Source organism: Phaseolus vulgaris, chromosome 11, assembly GCF_000499845.2.
Source record: "Phaseolus vulgaris cultivar G19833 chromosome 11, P. vulgaris v2.0, whole genome shotgun sequence".
Taxonomy (NCBI): domain Eukaryota; kingdom Viridiplantae; phylum Streptophyta; class Magnoliopsida; order Fabales; family Fabaceae; genus Phaseolus; species Phaseolus vulgaris.
The window spans coordinates 5,675,292-5,693,674 of NC_023749.2; the positions used below are offsets into that span (position 1 = coordinate 5,675,292).

At 34.7% G+C, this 18,383-nt stretch overlaps 2 protein-coding genes across 3 annotated transcripts; one reads left to right on the forward strand and one right to left on the reverse strand.

Annotated features, from left to right (window-relative positions):
• Positions 1 to 11,023: 11,023 nt before the first annotated feature.
• On the forward strand, positions 11,024 to 13,266 carry LOC137810954 (uncharacterized). The gene is made up of 4 exons (XM_068612474.1): positions 11,024 to 11,407; positions 11,717 to 11,820; positions 12,743 to 12,872; positions 12,964 to 13,266. Exons 1-4 carry the CDS (start codon positions 11,303 to 11,305, stop codon positions 13,000 to 13,002), a joined length of 378 nt encoding a protein of 125 aa, XP_068468575.1. The 5' UTR covers positions 11,024 to 11,302; the 3' UTR covers positions 13,003 to 13,266.
• A 1,144-nt stretch (positions 13,267 to 14,410) lies between these two features.
• LOC137810941 (PGR5-like protein 1B, chloroplastic) lies at positions 14,411 to 17,276 on the reverse strand. 2 transcript variants are annotated; one of them, XM_068612461.1, is made up of 8 exons: positions 16,977 to 17,276; positions 16,823 to 16,885; positions 16,628 to 16,714; positions 15,577 to 15,814; positions 15,308 to 15,381; positions 15,076 to 15,174; positions 14,727 to 14,852; positions 14,411 to 14,634 (listed from the first exon to the last, which is right to left on the reverse strand). In XM_068612461.1, exons 1-7 carry the CDS (start codon positions 17,172 to 17,174, stop codon positions 14,769 to 14,771), a joined length of 843 nt encoding a protein of 280 aa, XP_068468562.1. In that variant the 5' UTR covers positions 17,175 to 17,276; the 3' UTR covers positions 14,411 to 14,634; positions 14,727 to 14,768. The 2 variants fall into 2 exon arrangements, with proteins under 2 accessions (XP_068468562.1, XP_068468554.1); XM_068612453.1 differs by having other exon boundaries at positions 14,411 to 14,852.
• Between the last annotated feature and the right edge of the window lie 1,107 nt (positions 17,277 to 18,383).

Genomic DNA, 18,383 nt, shown 5'->3' on the forward strand with positions numbered 1-18,383 from the left:
TTTACGTTTTGGGTTCCCCACATCGAACAATCAAGCAGAATATGAAGCACTCATAGCCGGGCTGTTGCTGGCGAAAGATGTGGGAGCTCAGAAGGTGGAATGTCATACGGACTCGCAACTCATGGTCGAACATGTCAATGGGAACTACCAAATCAAAGATCCTCTGCTCCTGAAATACTACCACAGAGTGGTTAACATCATCAGCCAGTTTCAAAATGTCAAGATAAATCATGTGAAACGACGAGAAAACCTGAGGGCCGACACCCTGTCAAAACTGGCAACCGCTAAGACGAAAGGCCGACACGCCTCTGTCATTCAGCAGATCTTATCGGCTCCGTCGGTCCCCATCGGGGAATGCATGGTCACCGAGAAAGGAGAAGACGATTGGGTGTCCGACATGAAAAAAGCTGTCAAGGACCGTGAAGAAGGGAAGGACGGCCATGACTTGCCCCTATCCAAGAAAGCGTCACGGTTTGTTATAATAGGAGAAGACTTATACAAGCGAGGATTCTCAACCCCATTGCTCAAATGTGTGTCGAAAGTAGAAGCCGAGTACATTCTACAAGAATTACACCAAGGGGCGTGTGGGTTACATTCCGGGGCCCGAACAATGGCGACGAGAGTCCTGAGGGCCGGATATTATTGGCCGACGCTAAGAACCGATTGCACCAACTTTGTGAAAAAGTGTGTAAGTTGTCAAGAGCATGGTCCGCTAATCCACCCACACCCTCACAACTTGCAAAGCATCAATTCTCCCTGGCCTTTTGCCCTGTGGGGGATGGACATAATAGGTCCCTTCCCCCAGGCAACCGGGCAAAGGAAGTTTCTACTGGTCGCAGTGGATTACTTTACAAAGTGGATTGAGGCGGAACCCCTTGCAAACATCACAGCTAGGCAAGTCCAGAACTTTGTATGGAAAGACATCATTTGCAGGTTCGGAATCCCGCACACCATCATCACGGACAATGGGAAACAATTTACTGATCGCAAGTTGGCCGAATTCTATGAAAGCCTGGGTGTCCAGCACAAGACAAGTTCCGTGGAGCACCCGCAAACCAATGGCCAAGCCGAATCTGCTAACAAAGTCATCCTGAACGAATTAAAGAAAAGACTTGGCAGTGCCAAAGGTAAGTGGGTAGAGGAGCTCGTAAAAGTTCTCTGGGCATACCGGTGTACCCCCCACTCGGCAACTGGGGAAACCCCGTACAATCTCACCTACGGCACAGACGCCATGCTGCCGGTTGAAGTTGGAGAGCCGACAATCCGAAGAGAACTCCACAGTTTGAAGATGAATGAAGAGTGTCTAAGAGCGGAGTTGGATTTGCTCCAGGAAGCACGCGACAGGGCCAAGATAAGGGAACAAGCTTGCAAGCAGATGGCTGCGAGAAGATACAATTCAAAGACTAAACCAAGAGCCTTCCAAGAAGGAGACCTGGTCTGGAGAATGAAAGGGGAAGCTCGCAGGATCCCAGCAGAAGGAAAGTTCAATGCAAACTGGGAGGGTCCCTTCAAGGTCAGAGAAAATCTCCAGAACGGCGCATATCGCCTAGAACACTTGGATGGCGGAGAAATTCCCAGGACGTGGAACGCGAGCCATTTGAAAATGTATTTCAGTTAACATGTATTATAGGTGTACTCTTTCCTACCTTCGATCTTTTTTCCCAGAGGGCTATCCCGAGGGTTTTTGATTGAAGAAGGTTTTAACGAGGCACCACAATCAATGAAATCATGTTTATCACTCAAAATTATCTGGCAAATCATTAATACAAAAAAAAAATATACCTCTCGGCCAAGGAAGAATTCACCCAAGTGAATCCCTGCCGAGAGTGCAACAAAATACCTCTCGGCCAAGAGAGTTCAAGATAAACCTCTCGGCCAAGGAAGAATTCACCCAAGTGAATCCCTGCCGAGAGTGCAACAAAATACCTCTCGGCCAAGATAGTTCAAGATAAACCTCTCGGCCAAGGAAGAATTCACCCAAGTGAATCCCTGCCGAGAGTGCAACAAAATACCTCTCGACCAAGAGAGTTCAAGATAAACCTCTCGGCCAAGGAAGAATTCACCTGAGTGAATCCCTGCCGAGAGTGCAACAAAATACCTCTCGGCCAAGAGAGTTCAAGATAAACCTCTCGGCCAAGGAAGAATTCACCCGAGTGAATCCCTGCCGAGAGTGCAACAAAATACCTCTCGGCCAAGAGAGTTCAAGATAAACCTCTCGGCCAAGGAAGAATTCACCCGAGTGAATCCCTGCCGAGAGTGCAACAAAATACCTCTCGGCCAAGAGAGTTCAAGATAAACCTCTCGGCCAAGGAAGAATTCACCCAAGTGAATCCCTGCCGAGAGTGCAACAAAATACCTCTCGGCCAAGAAAGTCTCAAGGAAACAGTCAACCGTACAAGTAACAATAAACGCGTATACGAGAAGTGAGCGAAAGACGACATTCAAATTAAAAACAACTTCTCATTCATTATATTCAAAAGAAACCGGCTACGCCGTATCGGTTACACAAAAAGAAGGGGGCCACGACTTTACAAAAAATAACAATTAAACGCGACCCATGCATGGAGAAGCAACCTAGCTATCGGACTCTAGGTGTTCGACCTCTGGAGCTGTCGGGGGAGCTAGAACTTGAGCTGAGCTTGGAATTTGGTCTATCGGCATGAGTTGGCCTTCGTAGAAATCCTTGTCAACATCGAATTTCCCTTCATCCAAGGGAACATTATAGAAGAAGGCCGCTTGCCGAAGGGCTTTCTTAAAGCCAAGTTCATGTTCCTCCATGACGCTATCTTCGGCCACCTCTAGTTCCTTCAACAACTTCTCTATCTTCTCTTCGGCTCGGTGGTTGGTAAGGGCCATGTCCGAGAGGCTTTCCTTTAAGCCCTTCACTTCGTTGTCAGCCTTCTCGGCAACCTCTCTACCAGTCCTCTCGGCCAGTTCGAACTTCTCTTTCCACCTCGCCACCTCGGCCTCTAGGGCTTCCTTCTGAGCCACAAGTGTAGCATTCTCGGTCAGCTTTGTTTTCAAGCTGGCCGACGACTCGTTCAGCTTAGCCCGGAGTCCCTCCACCTCGGCTGCATTTTTGTCCCTCTTCATCAAATCGGATGCCATCCGTTTGCCGAGTACCAAGGTCCTAGAGCACAACTCCATGAAGGCGTCATGAACTTGAGAAGGGCGTGCCGACAAATACGCATCTTGCTGGTAAGGATTCAGCATGATGCTCACCTTCTCGGCCACATTAAGATCGTGCCCGAGAAAGTCAGGCCCGCTCGAACCCGGTCCCCCGGGCAATCGGCCCCTCTTAGGAGACCTTCCAGATGAAGAGCGCTCCCCATGGCGCCGAGAAGACTTGCCACGATCCTTGCCATGATCTTCTTTCCGTTTCCTTGGGTTGGTTGGATGATCGGACTCGACAGCCGGCACTATGGTAATGGGGATAGCAGCCTCGGCATCCAGTGTACCGGATCCTCCCGGCGTATCCCCCCTCGCGGCCATCTGTGCTTGTCGCTTCAGGCGAAGCTCTCGGAAATAGTCTTTCTTTCCACCTGGCGGCACCAAACTTGCCATTATACCTGAAGGACGAAAGCAAAATTAGTCATGGTAAAGCGCACAATAAGACAAGTAAAGACACATACCGTCAACATCAACACATCTATCAGGGGACAAGTAGGCACGGACGAGGGACCGGGTTGGAATCTTGCGAGGAAGGTGGTCCAACACCGATAACACTTCCAAGTCGTCATCGGTCATCAGGGACCTCGGCCATAAATTGAAACGTGCCGGATCCTTCGTCCAATAAAAAGGAAACTTAGGTGTCTCACCATCAAAGAAAAATTGCCGTCCTCCCTCCTCAATGACAACCTTAAAGAAACCTGTCTTAAAGTTCTTGTAGGATGTCGTATAAGGAGCGAAAAGGCTATTTTTTGTTTGGCCGACAAGGGATAACCAACATATTCGGTCACCCGGCCTAGTGCCAAAGAAATGCAGAAAAGACCTAGCTGTCGGCCTAAGACTCAACACGTCGCAAAGCAACCGAAAGGCCTGGATTGCGGCCCAGCTATTCGGATGCAGTTGCGTGGGGGCTACATTTAAAACACGCAGCACTTCCATGGTGAAACTATCAAGAGGAAAACGGATATGCATATCCGAAAACAAACAAGAATAGAAATAGAAAAAATCCTTTCGCCCTTCCCCCCTGCCCAAACAAACAGTCTCAAACTCTCGACACCTGCGAAGAGCGAAAGCACCACTAGGCACACCATCTAACACAATATCTACGCTATCTACAAAATCCTGGAGCAACGAAACTTTGGTAAAGACAGAGAAGAACTCACGAACACTACTATGTACCCATCTATACTCGGCCTCTCGGGTTTCCTCCCCTGCGTACCCACTTAATGACAACGACTCTGCGGGTTGTTCACTTTCCCGACTCAAAGGGCCGACAGCCCGAGAAGAGCCTTCGGCATTCTCGGCATCTATGACAGGGATATCATCAGCCAATGGCCTCTCCCTATCAGACCCCCTAGACACAGAAGGACATGAGGCAGCAGCCGAAAGAAAATACATTGTTACCTCCAGGAAACTCTTCAACCAATACACAAGGAACGCAGGAATATCACTCGGCTGTCGGACTCTCGGAGCTAGTTCACGAATCACGTGAAGAAATCGGAGCCCACTGCCACTCCTATTTATAGGTGAGAGAAACGATAAGGCGAAGCGTCACAACGAATGCCCACCGTTGGATCCACATGCAATGAACGCGTGAGATCTTACCCAGCGGTCACATCCCACAGTACCACGCGCACGCGCCTCGAGTACAAGCCAACGTACTCAACCTCAACAAACTGAAGGCTCACGGCAATTCGACTCTACGTTACATTTTAGCCAACTCACTTGAGCCTGGGGCGCATATGTACTACCAGATGGTCGTAAGGCCGACTAGACCGACTAGACCGACTAGACGACAAAACCGACTAGACGACAACAGGCGAAGCTAAACGCGTAATTAGGCATAAACAACCCAACTTAAATGATAAGCACGGTTAAGACACAATTGGGCCTTCGTTTGGACCCTAAAGCAGGCCCACAACGGCCATAGCCCACCTAGAGCAGTATAAATAGCAGAAGAGGCACATCACCCAAGGTAACTATTCACTCCCCACTCTTCTGGTACTTAGCTCTCGGTCTGACTTGATCGTCGGAGTGTCTTCGCAGGTACTCCCCCCATCGTGTCCGAGCCGAAGATCCAGCTGGAAGAAGACCAACCGAAAGACCGACAAGACGAGAAGAACAACACAAGACATCATCAGAGGAAGTGTTCTGCAGGGTCAGATCTTGTAGGAACAACATGTTTATATTTTGTATTTATTGTTATTAAGATATCTATCAATCACTCACTCACTGTTTTTAATTTGAAACTTTTATTATAATTAAATAAATAAATTAAAGCTGTTTATAGAGAAATTAATTTTATTTAAATTTATAATTTACTGAACAACTTATTTGAATACTTCTTTAATAAGACTTTTTTTTTATTATTAATGTTTTATAATTTTATTTAAATTGTATTTTAGGATAATTTTTTATTTCAGTTTACATTTCAAAGAATACTTTTTAGTGATTTTATTTAAAATTAAAAAAATTAATCAAAACATCTATAAACATGCATGAATATTTGGAAAATATAAAATAAATTCATGAGTATTTTTGAATGGGTATTAGATTTAACACAAAGTTAGATGGTGGCAAATAGTAGTCCCCATTAATGTTTATTGTGTTTAATGTTTTGTTTGAATGTATGAGAGTGAAAAATGAATAATAAGTATAATTATTTAGGTAAAAAAAAATTAATGGAACATTTAAATGAATGCGTATAAAGAAAAAAAAAGGTATTTGTTGTGAAATTATTAAACTATAATTTTATTTTATATGTTAAAAACAATTTTAGATTTATGATAATAAATATGTGAATTTTAAGTAAAACGATGTATAGTTTCATTTCATTAAGATAGGTTACATTAGATTATGCAACGTAACTAGAAACATAATCTCTTTTATTTACAATTTTCTAAACCTAAGAATGTCTTATTTTTCATGTCGTTTTTTTTTATTATTTATACGTAAAGAAGTATTATTTTTATAAATAATTAATTGCATATTTATTTTTAAAACAACAAAATATTTAACATAAGTTATCAAATATTTGTCATATAGCTTTTATTTATAATGAAGTAAATGGAAAAATCGAGATTGATGGTAGATGTAAATGTGACTTACAGATTATTCATAATGATTATTAGTGTGGAACAAGTTTTCAAGAATTTTTTTTATAAAATTGATTACAACAAAGATTCTCTAATAATAAACATTTGTAAGTTGAGAATTTATTTAACTAAACTTTCTAAATATGTACACAAAATATATATATGTACACATATAAAAAGATTATAATATGTATTAAAACAAAATATTAAAAGAAAAAGTAAATTACATCTACTCGTCGTGGAGTTCTACTACCTGTAATGTCCTATGCTCCTTTGTAATACGATTATCACAAATTTTTAAACCAACACAAACCAAAAAGTATAGTAAGTTACAGATTTTTAAACACTTTTAATATAACTTTAGACTCAATTAATTTAAACACAAACATATGAATAACCCTACACCATAAACCTTAAATCATAACTCCTAAAACATAAATCCTAAATCATAAACCCTAAACCATAAACCCTAAACAATAAACCATAAATCCTAAAGCCTAAACCATCAATTTCAGTGTATTAAGCAATCAAGTGTTTATTCTCATATCACATTCACCATTATGTCAAAAACTCACTGACATACAACAACAAACACTTGACTCTACTTTCGAAAGATTCGTGTATTGAAATTAGACTCGGATATTTGTCCCTATCATGTCACTTAGTTATCCTCACAACAACATCTCAACACTAGAAAATCCATTATAATATGACATGAGGAAAATTGCTAATGATCTACCTAATATGATTCTCTTTCACACCATAGGAACCTCCTTCAACTATCAACATCTAAACACCTTCATGATTTCAGTGTATTAGGAAAGTCAAGATAATCTCTTTCACAAAGTCCAAAAATCAATACACCACCTAAAATTCTCAAGAAGACATTTCCTTTCTTAAAAATATTATGTCTCGATCACACTTCCACATGATTCATAGTTAATCTCACACATTATACAATTATTGAAAATCAATATCCAATTTACATGTATCTTAAATTAACTAAAATCATCACACAATAACCAAACAAACAAAACCAAAAATATCTTTTAGCTTGAGCGAAAATCCCTTCACTTAAGCTAAAATTGACCCGAGACAAGAGTTTAGTTGTAGTACCATTTTTGCTTGAGCGAAAATAAGATAAAAAAGAGAGACAAATTTTGTTGCTTGAGCGAAAATACTTAATAATATACCTAACTAAATTTCAAATCTTTACCAATAATCAATAATTAAAATTGTACTTTGTAAAACCTATAGAATTAATATGACACTACCTTGCTCGAATTTTGATTTGTACTCTCGTTGAAATCATATATATATATATATATATATATATATATATATATATATTAAAAAAATTAAACAAGACTCTACTTAAATTCAACTCAAACAACCAACTTTCATCACTGTTTAAACTTCAAAATAATTCATAACCCAACTTAAAAACATTCAATAACCTTTTCAATACTAAAATCAACATTTATATACCAAACTATAAAAATCAAATATATCTACAATTTCAAAAGTTATCAATTTAAAAAAAAAATCATTAAATAACATAATTGTATGAGAATTTTGGAACTTGTGACCACGTCACCTTTACATCCAAATCTTTTAGCCTAAGGTACTATTGAAAAGTTAAAATCACCCTCTCTTACTTGAATAGAAGGACGAGTACTCACAAATAACTCAAACTCCTAAAGTAAACAAGAATAACCTAACCTGCACAACAAAATCCTGATCAATGATTTGAGCACATCATTAGGATCCTAAATTAACAAAGACTAATCCTAAGACTAAATATATCACATGCAAAGCACATGTACCTAAGTATACATGAAAACTCAAAACTGTCTCAACAAAAAAAGAAGCAGAACTAAACTTACTCGAATCAAAATTTTGATTAGGTAACTTTGCTTTAATCATTGTCAGGACTCCAAATATAGTATTTGATTATCAATCTGATAAATGATAATGTTAAAAGTTTAAAGAAAAATTATAAGTAAAAAGAAAAAACTTTTCTCAAGGAATGATAATTATTTTGAAAATGAAACTTAAATATTTTTTTCCATTTATGTAGACCTTTTACTTTAATAATAAAAAAATCATATATTATTTTTAGTCTAAAACTATTTTTTCTAATATCTTAAAGGATGATATTCCAGCACTCCTTATACTAATATTAATGTTGGAATGTATTATAAGTATTAAATTAGGAAAATTAATATTGAAATGTGCTATATAAGTATTAAATTAGGAAATATATTAAGATGTTTTATTTGATTAATAATTTGTGAAGGTTTCATGTCATAAGTTGAAGGCGAAATCATTTATAATCAACTAAAAAGTGTAAAAGTTACTTTGTCACAAAAGTTATTTATATCTAGGTAAAAAATAAAGAGTTGGTGACATGTAGTAATCTATGGGTATAACTTAACAGGAGTCCTTCACTAGATAAACACTAATTAAGCCACTATTTCCCCCTAAAAAGTGTTAAGCCGGCTAAAAAAATAAGAGTTAAACGTCTCAACATTAAAATAAAAATAAATAAAGCTATTTGTAATCAAACACATTTTATTTTATTAAAATGTACATTTAAAACTAAAACCTTCACAAATACTAATTCACTTAATAAATAAGATCAATCAATGCATATTATATAAAGGGCAAATTTGATTTTTTTATGAACGAGTGGGATTTTGTGAATTTAATCTTTTAAAAAACAAAAAGATATAATTTAATATTTAAATACAAAAATTATAATTTGATTCTTAAATATTATAATATAATAATAAAATATTTCTTAATGTAGCGTGATATTGGTTTTTAGATAGTATATTTTGATGATAAAATGATATGTGAAATTTAACATAAAAATATAATAATTGAGTTATATATATATATATATATATATTACAAGATATTTATAAATAAAAAATAATTTTAAAAATAAAAAACAGTTAATTATTATATTTAATTTTATCTAAAGTTGTTTTTATTAATAATAGAAGCTATTTTATATACTAAATTTTTTTTAATTTAAAATAATATCTAGTTTAGTTAATATAAAAATTAATTATTTTTATTTAATAATTATATATATATATATATATATATAGAAAGAGATAGATAGATACGAATAGCACTAATTGTTATTTTGAAGATTAAACTGAAATCAGCACACATTTTAAAGACTTAATTTACTAGTTATTATATTTTGTAACTACAATAAGATAGTAAATAAATAATAGTGTTTTAAAAAAGGTTTTTAAAAGTGTAAGTCATCACTTATTTTTTAATTAAAAATTAAAATCCAAAAGTTGGTATGACTAAGACCATAATATTATCGTGTTTTTAAATATTAAAACGATAATAAGTAGTTGAATGAGATATTAAAGTAATAATATAAAAAATATTTAAATTTTACTTAATATTTTCGAAGACTATAGGTTTACGGATACGAAAATTTAAAATTATATTTTATCCATATTTAATTTAATTTTATGCATTATTAATGTAAACTTTTTTTTGGTCAGTTTATATAATTAGCTCTCATATTTAAAATATTTCAATTTAATTCTTTCATATACCATTTTACACTCCTAAAAGATTAAAGATAATTAAAATAATAATATAAGCTACAAAGTTAAAAACTAACACGTGTAAAGATTAAAATGAAATATTTTAACTGTATAAATTTAAAGATAATTCTTTATACAGAAAAGTAATTAAACACATACAAGATTTACATGCCAATGAAAATAAAATCATTTTAAATATATATTTAAAGGAAAAAAAGATTGTCACCTTTAACATTGTATAAAGGATTATCTTTTTATTGTATATATTTTATATTTTTATCTTTAATTATATTTTAAAATTAAAAAATGTAACAATATATAAAAAAACTACATATTTATGTTTTTACTTTACTTTTAATTATATTTGGAAAAAAAAAACAATTAGTATCAATATTTTTTTAAAATATAGAGTCACTAAGTGGTTCTTTTCTAATAATATATAATAGATAATAATCACATACCATATCATTAAAAAACCACAAAAATTAGGGCTTTATAAGTAAACTTTTTTCGTAAAGGTATGAAAGAGGGAAACCAATATATAAGAATTATATTTTGTTATTATTTTTGAAAGTCATTCATATTAATTAATATGAATATAATTTTAGTTCGACACTTCTCTTAACTAGCGTGTCGGTGTCGGATACTCATATTGGATACCGACACTTGTATGACATATCCGTAAAGTGTCCAATTCAAAAAGTATTTATTGAATTTCTGACAATTCTAGTATAATTCTAACACAATTTTAAAAAAGAAAAATATATTAATTTTTTAAAAACTGAAACTTATTGTATAAAATTTTATTATGATTATAAAAATAAGAAACAAATCCTTTTGAACTACTCATGAAAAACATTTTTCTGCTCCAAAAAAATAATCTAGAACATATTTGTGTATATGAATCTTTATTGTCAATTTATATAATTCATAATTATATAATATATAGATCTGTGTCCTGTGTTCTACATTTTATATGTTATACTATCTCCGTGTATGTGTCTGTGTCGTATCTATGTCTATGCTACATAGGGTGTATTAAAGGTTAAAAAGGATATTAAAATATGTGTGTAAATTTTAAGAAAAGATAACTTCTAAGTGTAAAATAGACAAAGAAATAGATGTTTATCCAAAAAAATGTTTGTTTGGATATATTTAAATTTAAATTTATGATAAACAAAAGTAACAAACAGCAGAGAAGATGTGGTTGTTGAGATTTTAAGGAAAAAAAGAGATAGATACTGTGATGTTAATGTATATGAAATGCCAGATCGAACATTAACAACCAATTTCTGAAATTTTTAATTTACTTTCAGATTCCCTTTTTCCCTTTTAATCCAAAAACCCTAATTTTCTTTTTCCACCCTCCACTGTGTCGCCGGATCCCAAATTCTGTGTGAAGTACTTCACTCACCATTACTCCTTGTTTTCATTATTATTCGTTGTTTGTCTCCGACTATGAAAGAGGGTAAATCCGTTAACCATCAACAGCCGCACCAGAACGGTCACCTCTCGCCTTCAAAATTTGCCAAATTGTTTGATCCCGAAGCTTCCTGGGACAAGGTTTGTTCTTTCAATTCATCCTTCCTAGATCCATTCCTGTTCCCAATTTGACCCGTAGATGTTTGCTGAAATTTACTTAAAATGAAATAATTAATTTTGAAGGTGCTGAGTTGAATTATATGCCTTCCTGAAACTTGGGTAAGCAACAGAGTAAAAAAAAATTAAATAGTTGTGTTACTGATGTAACACCTCCTCAACTTCTTTTATAGTATGTGATTAAGATTGAGAATAACTGTATTGTGCGTAGTTGTTACTTAATTTTTCTAATCATATGCTAACAACCGTTGTCTATGGATTACCTCCAAGCAGGATCAATTGGGAGACGTATTACATTGGATTAGACAAGGGCTCGGCCTTGCTTGTGGATTCCTTTGGGGTTCAATACCTTTGGTTGGAGGCATATGGTTTATACTGTAAGTGCTTTTTTTGTCCAGTATGTTTATGTTTATCTTATATTTGGATGTAATTGAAGTTGTAGATTGAGTATTAACTGTAATAATTGATGCCATGCATAGGATCTAGAAACATCTTGTGTATATGTTCTGTTGTGGCAATGATATTTTTGAGTGGTCCTTTATCATATTGCTTAGGAGTTGGGATCAACTTTTGTTCACGACATTTATGAGATAAGGAAGTGCACAGTGGAGAAGGAGACAGTGAGTGCTCTATTCTATCAAGGATTAATTGACTATGGGAAAGGACCATGTAGATCTATGGGTGAAAAAGAAGTGTTGAGTGATTAACCTATGAAAATGTGGGCATTTAACATAAATTTGGGAACAGCGGTGGATGTTAAATATATGAAGATGTTGTTCTAGTTACAAAACTAAGGGAATTGCGTGTTTATGACTTTTGCTGTGCTACAGCAACATTAACTCTGGAAATATAGGAGAGGGTCTCATCAGAGATAACAATCTTTTGAAGTTGTTATGTTAATGTTTCTTGATTTTCGGTTTTAGCATTCACTGTGACATTGTTTGTGAAGATTTGTTTGGAAAAGCATCTAGTAATCTATTGAAATAAATCGTTAATGAGGTTAGGCTGCAGTAATCAAGTTACCTTTTGTTGAGTTTTACTTTGTGCTATCATCAATTTTATAAACAGAATGATTGATGAATTGTTGTGACTTTACGAAGTATAAATTTTCTCAGACTTGAATTGTCAACATCATATTGTTTCTTTAACATCAGATAAATTATCTTTGTCCTAATTGAAATCCTTAGTTCATAGCTTTTTCCATTGCATTTTTGTGCCATTAAGAATGAATGTGGGACCTACTCTCCTTAACACTCTAAAGTTTGATGTTTATTTCTTAAATATTTGTCTGTTTTGCAGGTTTTTAGCGTTATCGACTGGGATTATATATAGTTATTATGCAGTAATATTAAAGGTTGACGAGGAAGAGTTTGGTGGTCATGGAGCCCTCCTTCAAGAGGGGCTATTTGCTTCTATAACCCTTTTCCTGGTACTATGCTATGTTGTTCATTGCTTTATATGCTGTAGAAAATAAGGCTTTTGTTGTTCTACAGTCTGACTCCAATTTAATATCTGTGCAGCTTTCCTGGATTCTAGTCTACAGTTTAGCACACTTCTGATTGGCTGGGCATTGAAGCTTCAACAGAATTGAAAGATTTACTTGATTACATTTGCCCAAATTGCAGTCATCTGCTTTAGTTCTATGTAAAATGTTCTGATTTTGCAATGCATGCATGAACACTAACTTCTGCATCCCATGGTAATAGCTGTTTTAGTCAAGCATTTATAGTGACTCCTCTTAGCAAATTTCGAGGATTGCAGAACTGATGAAAATCAAAATTCTCTTTGTTGAAAACCTTGAAATAAAGTTGCTTGCAGGCAAATCCTGAAGGACCATTTATCCTTGATGTTTATGCCATAAACATAGAATTCCCGAATGGGTTCTCTCATTTTTTGGGGGTCTTGGTGTTGCTGTTAGGGGATAGATATTTTATTGTGGGGGATTTTGGTTGCAGCTTCTATCAACTGATTATTTAAGGATCCAATCTTGTGTATTTATGCATGATTATGGTAAAAGGCCATAAATTTCATGATCTGGCTTTTGGTTGTTTGCAAGATAATAACTTTATTATAATAACGCTGTCCTTTCTCTTTGACCCAAAAAAAAATGTAAAAGAATCTATATACTAGCTTGCAACGTATAAAGACTGTAAGTTTCATAGTGCACAAATATCATTTACTGTTGTGAAGATTAGCAAAGCGATGCAATTCCCCCGTATTCACCTTCCACTAAAAGAAGAGTTAATCAAAAGTCATAATCAAGTATAATAGCATCAACAGAAAGTTTATTCTTCAATTTGAGTTAATGTGTTATTATCGTTTCTTATATCAATAGATCATGTGATAACTTGGAACTTGGATCATCCTTGGATGCATGTAGCACTTTTTTCTTTGTCAATGTTACATGAAATCCTTGATGTCACCTGCAAGAGGAAAGAATTATTCTTGAATTTTGAAAAATTAGACATTGTAAGCAAACCTTTTTTTCTCTTTGGGCAAAACAATTGATGACATATTTTTTTTTATACGATAATAGTAATAATCAAACCTAAGAACTGGCGTATACTATCCAACCCCCACTAGTTCGATTCAGTCGGTTTAACATCATGAGGCGTTTAATTCTGATTTTATAATATGAGAATATATAACTGTAAAAATTATTCTCAAGCATACTTTATAACTATATTTAGTTAACTTTTTCATGTTCACGCAAATACTTTTTAAATTTTAAATTAATTAAAATAAAAAATGAAAGTTATATCATTTTCATGGAATAAAACTTACCCTTAACATGAGAATACAAACTGTACAGAGCAGTGGATTTAACTTTCCTGAAAATAGAATATGTCCCGAAAATAACTTTTGATAAACATCATAGGAAAGGTAACTAGAGTAACAATGGAATCAACAATGGCAGCGGCAATCAAGGCAATAGTAACATGGCATACAAGAGAAATAATAATAAAGTGGGCATGTAACACTGTCTCTGACATTTAATATTTGATCACAAGTGTTTCTACAACAGTAAACAATATATAAAAAATGCAGAGCTCATTTTGTATACACGATAATCGTGATTCTACTTTACAATAGACATCAATTGTCCTGAGAGTTCAATATCAAAAAATCGCGCATAACACTCACGTACACGAAGAAATTAGTTGTCCATCCATTAACAAGTCAACTTGTTCCTGATGATAAGTGTTTTAAATCGGTTTCAGGCAAAACTGTTCCAGACTAAAAATAAGACTAAGAAAGGAATGGATGAAACTCTGATCCTTACTATACACTGCACAAAAGCAATTCGGAAGAAAATTCACTGCTGTTATTGCCGTCGGGATCTGCCTCTTAGTGAAACAAGATAAATACGCCCATAAACCCACTGTCTACCAAATCTTGAGACTGGTTGCTGAAAAACAATAAAATCATGTGTCATACAAAGTGCAACATCATTTTTTGGTGGATGAATTTTGTTTTGGGCGAAGAGGATATAAAATGGAAGAGAAATTTCACATTATGAACATGCATTAGAAATTGTTGCATAACTATTCTCAATTGTAACAGTTTAGATTTTTGAACAGCCTTTTGCAAAAAATTCAATTAAAAATAGAATAGAAGTCTAATTCGTTTACCTCCACTTTTGTGCGAAATTCTAATAAGCATTCGCACACATGACAATCTGCTCTATGAGGTGACTCAATATTCCTGTCCATTCTCACAAATGCAAATAACTGAAAGAAAATTAATCCAGCTCAATGCACATGGTGAAATTAAACCTTACATATGTGCAGTGCCTCTCAAACTGAACATAAGTTGAGGGACAGGATGGAAAAGAAACAATGGACAGTTATTACAATGACTGACCTCTTCTCCGCAATTTGGACACGCACCTTTTAGTGCCACCAAATCATTCCTCCACAGGCTTTGAAGCACCTTAACTGTGAAAGGACAGTTAATTAAATACAAATGTAGAAGTAGTGTCACCAATCATTGAATATGTTTTGAGGTTATAGGGAGAAAATTTTCCGATAAGGAATTCCTAAACAAGGGGCAGTTGAGGTATTTTTTGGAGTACAAATTTTAAGATTAAAGCATAAGATATTGAAGGGGAAAAGCAGCAAAAAGGGTTTTACCTGAAGCTGAAGCAACAGGGTAGCCGATGACAACACCCAGCCCAAGGAAAATAAAGCTGTTCACCAAGGCCAGAAACCCTAATCCAGGTGTTTGGCTACCAAGTGATACGCCTGAATCGAATGCATTTTGATAAGCCATGCCAACAGTGTACGATATGGGTCCAACGCAGGCTAAACTGCCAAATGCAAGGAACATGGCCCATGTGCTTGCTAAAGCAAAAACCATAGACAGATCTTCCTGCCCTACGACAACATCATTCAATATTCTAGAGAAGAAACCAAGAAGAAAGGAGCCAAGGCAGGGAGCCCTAAATATTCTAGCCAGATAAACATGTAGCAAGCTACAGACATTCAATAGAATAGAAATACAGCAAACATATCACACAAACAGAAATTCTGGAGCCACATAATAACATGTTTGAATGAGTAAAAAGAAAATACAGAGAAAGAAAACACAAATAGCAATGCATTTTCTTTTATTTGGTTGAAAAGAAAAACATGAATATTGATTTTTAAAAACAAAAATTCAGAGCCTGATTGTTTCCCTTCCAATTTTTTATTTTAAAAAAAAACGTTTTCTACAATAACTCTGCATTACCCAGCAATTAATTTCTCCTCAAAATCTATGAAGTTATGAAAATTACATTACAGAAACAGCTGGGAGATGCTCATTCACTTCCTCTGTTTTCTTCAAGTGCTCAAGAGACCAACTTTTAGAAAACATAATTATATTCAGACAGAGGACAGTCATTCTCAAATGAATCAAAGTACAAACAAATTTAAGAAAACAGTAAACAAACAAGGACTTAATTTTTCTATCCTTCTATCTTCTGTCCAATTCAATTTTCAAACCAATCTCTTATTTTCTTTCCCCTGTATCAAACAGAAGGAAAGAGTAAAAAATTGGAAATACACACTCTAGCACTTCATTCTACAACTATTGAGAGTATATATGATAAGAAATCAGCGACCAAGATTGGGGATCACAACCCAGCAGAGACAGGTGACAGAAGAAGAATTTAATATAAGATTGTGAAGAAAATGAAATTACCTCAGCATCAGCAAATGTGGATTGCCTCCTGATACTGCACCTAGGATACTTGACGACAGACTTTGAACCATACCATCTTAACCTTAACTGTTTTCAATAATTTAGTATAATTGAAGGAAAAGTAATCTAAATCAGAAGCTAAGAACTATATACTATGACAGGTTAAATAGTAAATAGTGAAGGAAGGTAGCATACCTCTACTCTATCAAACATGTCATCAACTATGAGAGGGTGACCACTATAATACGCATCCCGTGCCTATTGCAAAAGCCAAACACTCATCGATATTTCCATAATAGTAGCAAAATTGAAGTTTTGCGGAGAGTAAAATTGAAATGGTTTGGTTTACTTGGCAGTAGAGAGCTTCGAGGTTCTCTTTGTTGGCGGTTTCGAGGGGCCCGACGTAGATGCAGTGTGGTCCCTCGGGGTGTCGGTCGGAGGTGGCGGAGACGCGGAGGCTTTTGGCGGAGATTCTGACGTGGGCGGTGGTTCTGGGCAGTTCCAGGAGCGGCGATTGGATGATCTGAGAGAGGCTGGTGGCGGCCATCAGCCCACGCCACAATTTCCACCCAAACCAATTCTTCTATTAATTTCATTTAATTTCTCTCCACGCAATAATAAATTAATAATATTAATAAATCAATATTTCTTTCCACCTTCTCTTCTCATTCCACTTGCCTAAATATCTCTTTGCTTCTCATTCTCTTCACCAAAAATATTTTTTTTTTCATTTTTTTGCCTTTTCTAAATATTATTTTGTAATTTAGATACTATTGCATTCTTGTTAAAATGTAAGTGTAATTTAAAATGTCATATTTAATAAAAATGAGAAAATTAAATAAATATAAAGAAAAAAGATCCACAATACTACTGTTATTAGAATTTGGATTGGAGATGGTGTTTGTACTTAATATGTAAAGAACAAGGATATTCTTATTCTTAGGAGATATCTTTAACATAACCTGAAAATATTCAATTGATACTAACAAAAAAAAAACACATGTGCTATAACAAAGAAAATAACATTTACACCATGGCATGTTGTTTTTGAAAGTGCTAAATCATTTAAACCTTTCTTTTATTAGTAATAAAAGAGTGAACATGTGCAATCATAAATAAGACAAAGGAAATCAAACATGAATGGATGACGATTTTGATTGAATGACACAATATGCTTATGTTTATTCAATGTCAATATCAAAATCTATCTAATTCTTGCCACCTCCTTGAAAAATATAAACAACAAGAGAACATTATCCCAATTAGTGATGACACTTATCCCAATTAGCGATGACACTTCTCAAGTAGCAAGTATTACCATGTGATAAAACTACCGAAAACGCAATTTTTTTATTTGAACTTAGTAAAAATCTTACATGGAAAAATATTTTTCTCGTTTAAAAATTGAGGTAAAACTAATTAGGATTAAAATAGAAAAATGTGTAATGGTAATGTCTTTAATTATGTTCCATGCTTACAAATTTTGTTACCACAACTAGTTTATACATAGTTGATGGAGGTAGATAACCTTATAATTATGTTTCAATAAATTATGTTTGACTATCTTGTTGACACAAAAATAATATAGATAAATGGTTTAACACTTCTATCGATCAATATTTATCCATATAATGATAGAGAATTGGAAAAAATAATCTTGTCTATCCTTTTCAAATCTTAGAGAGTTTATTTTGTTGACCATTAGACGGTTTGTTTTCCTATAATCCAAAATATTCTTAAATAGTTTGATGGCTAT

Bases quoted from the DNA above. Each gene is read 5' to 3' on its own strand.
- LOC137810954 (XM_068612474.1), top strand. From the start codon at position 11,303: ATGAAAGAGGGTAAATCCGTTAACCATCAACAGCCGCACCAGAACGGT. The intron at 11,408-11,716 runs GTTTGTTCTTTC...ACCTCCAAGCAG, and splicing joins CCGAAGCTTCCTGGGACAAG to GATCAATTGGGAGACGTATT. The intron at 12,873-12,963 runs GTACTATGCTAT...ATATCTGTGCAG, and splicing joins CTTCTATAACCCTTTTCCTG to CTTTCCTGGATTCTAGTCTA.
- LOC137810941 (XM_068612461.1), bottom strand. From the start codon at position 17,174: ATGGCCGCCACCAGCCTCTCTCAGATCATCCAATCGCCGCTCCTGGAA. The intron at 15,815-16,627 runs GTAATTTCATTT...GTCGTAGGGCAG, and splicing joins CCACATTTGCTGATGCTGAG to GAAGATCTGTCTATGGTTTT. The intron at 14,853-15,075 runs GTAAACGAATTA...ATTGTTTTTCAG, and splicing joins AATTTCGCACAAAAGTGGAG to CAACCAGTCTCAAGATTTGG.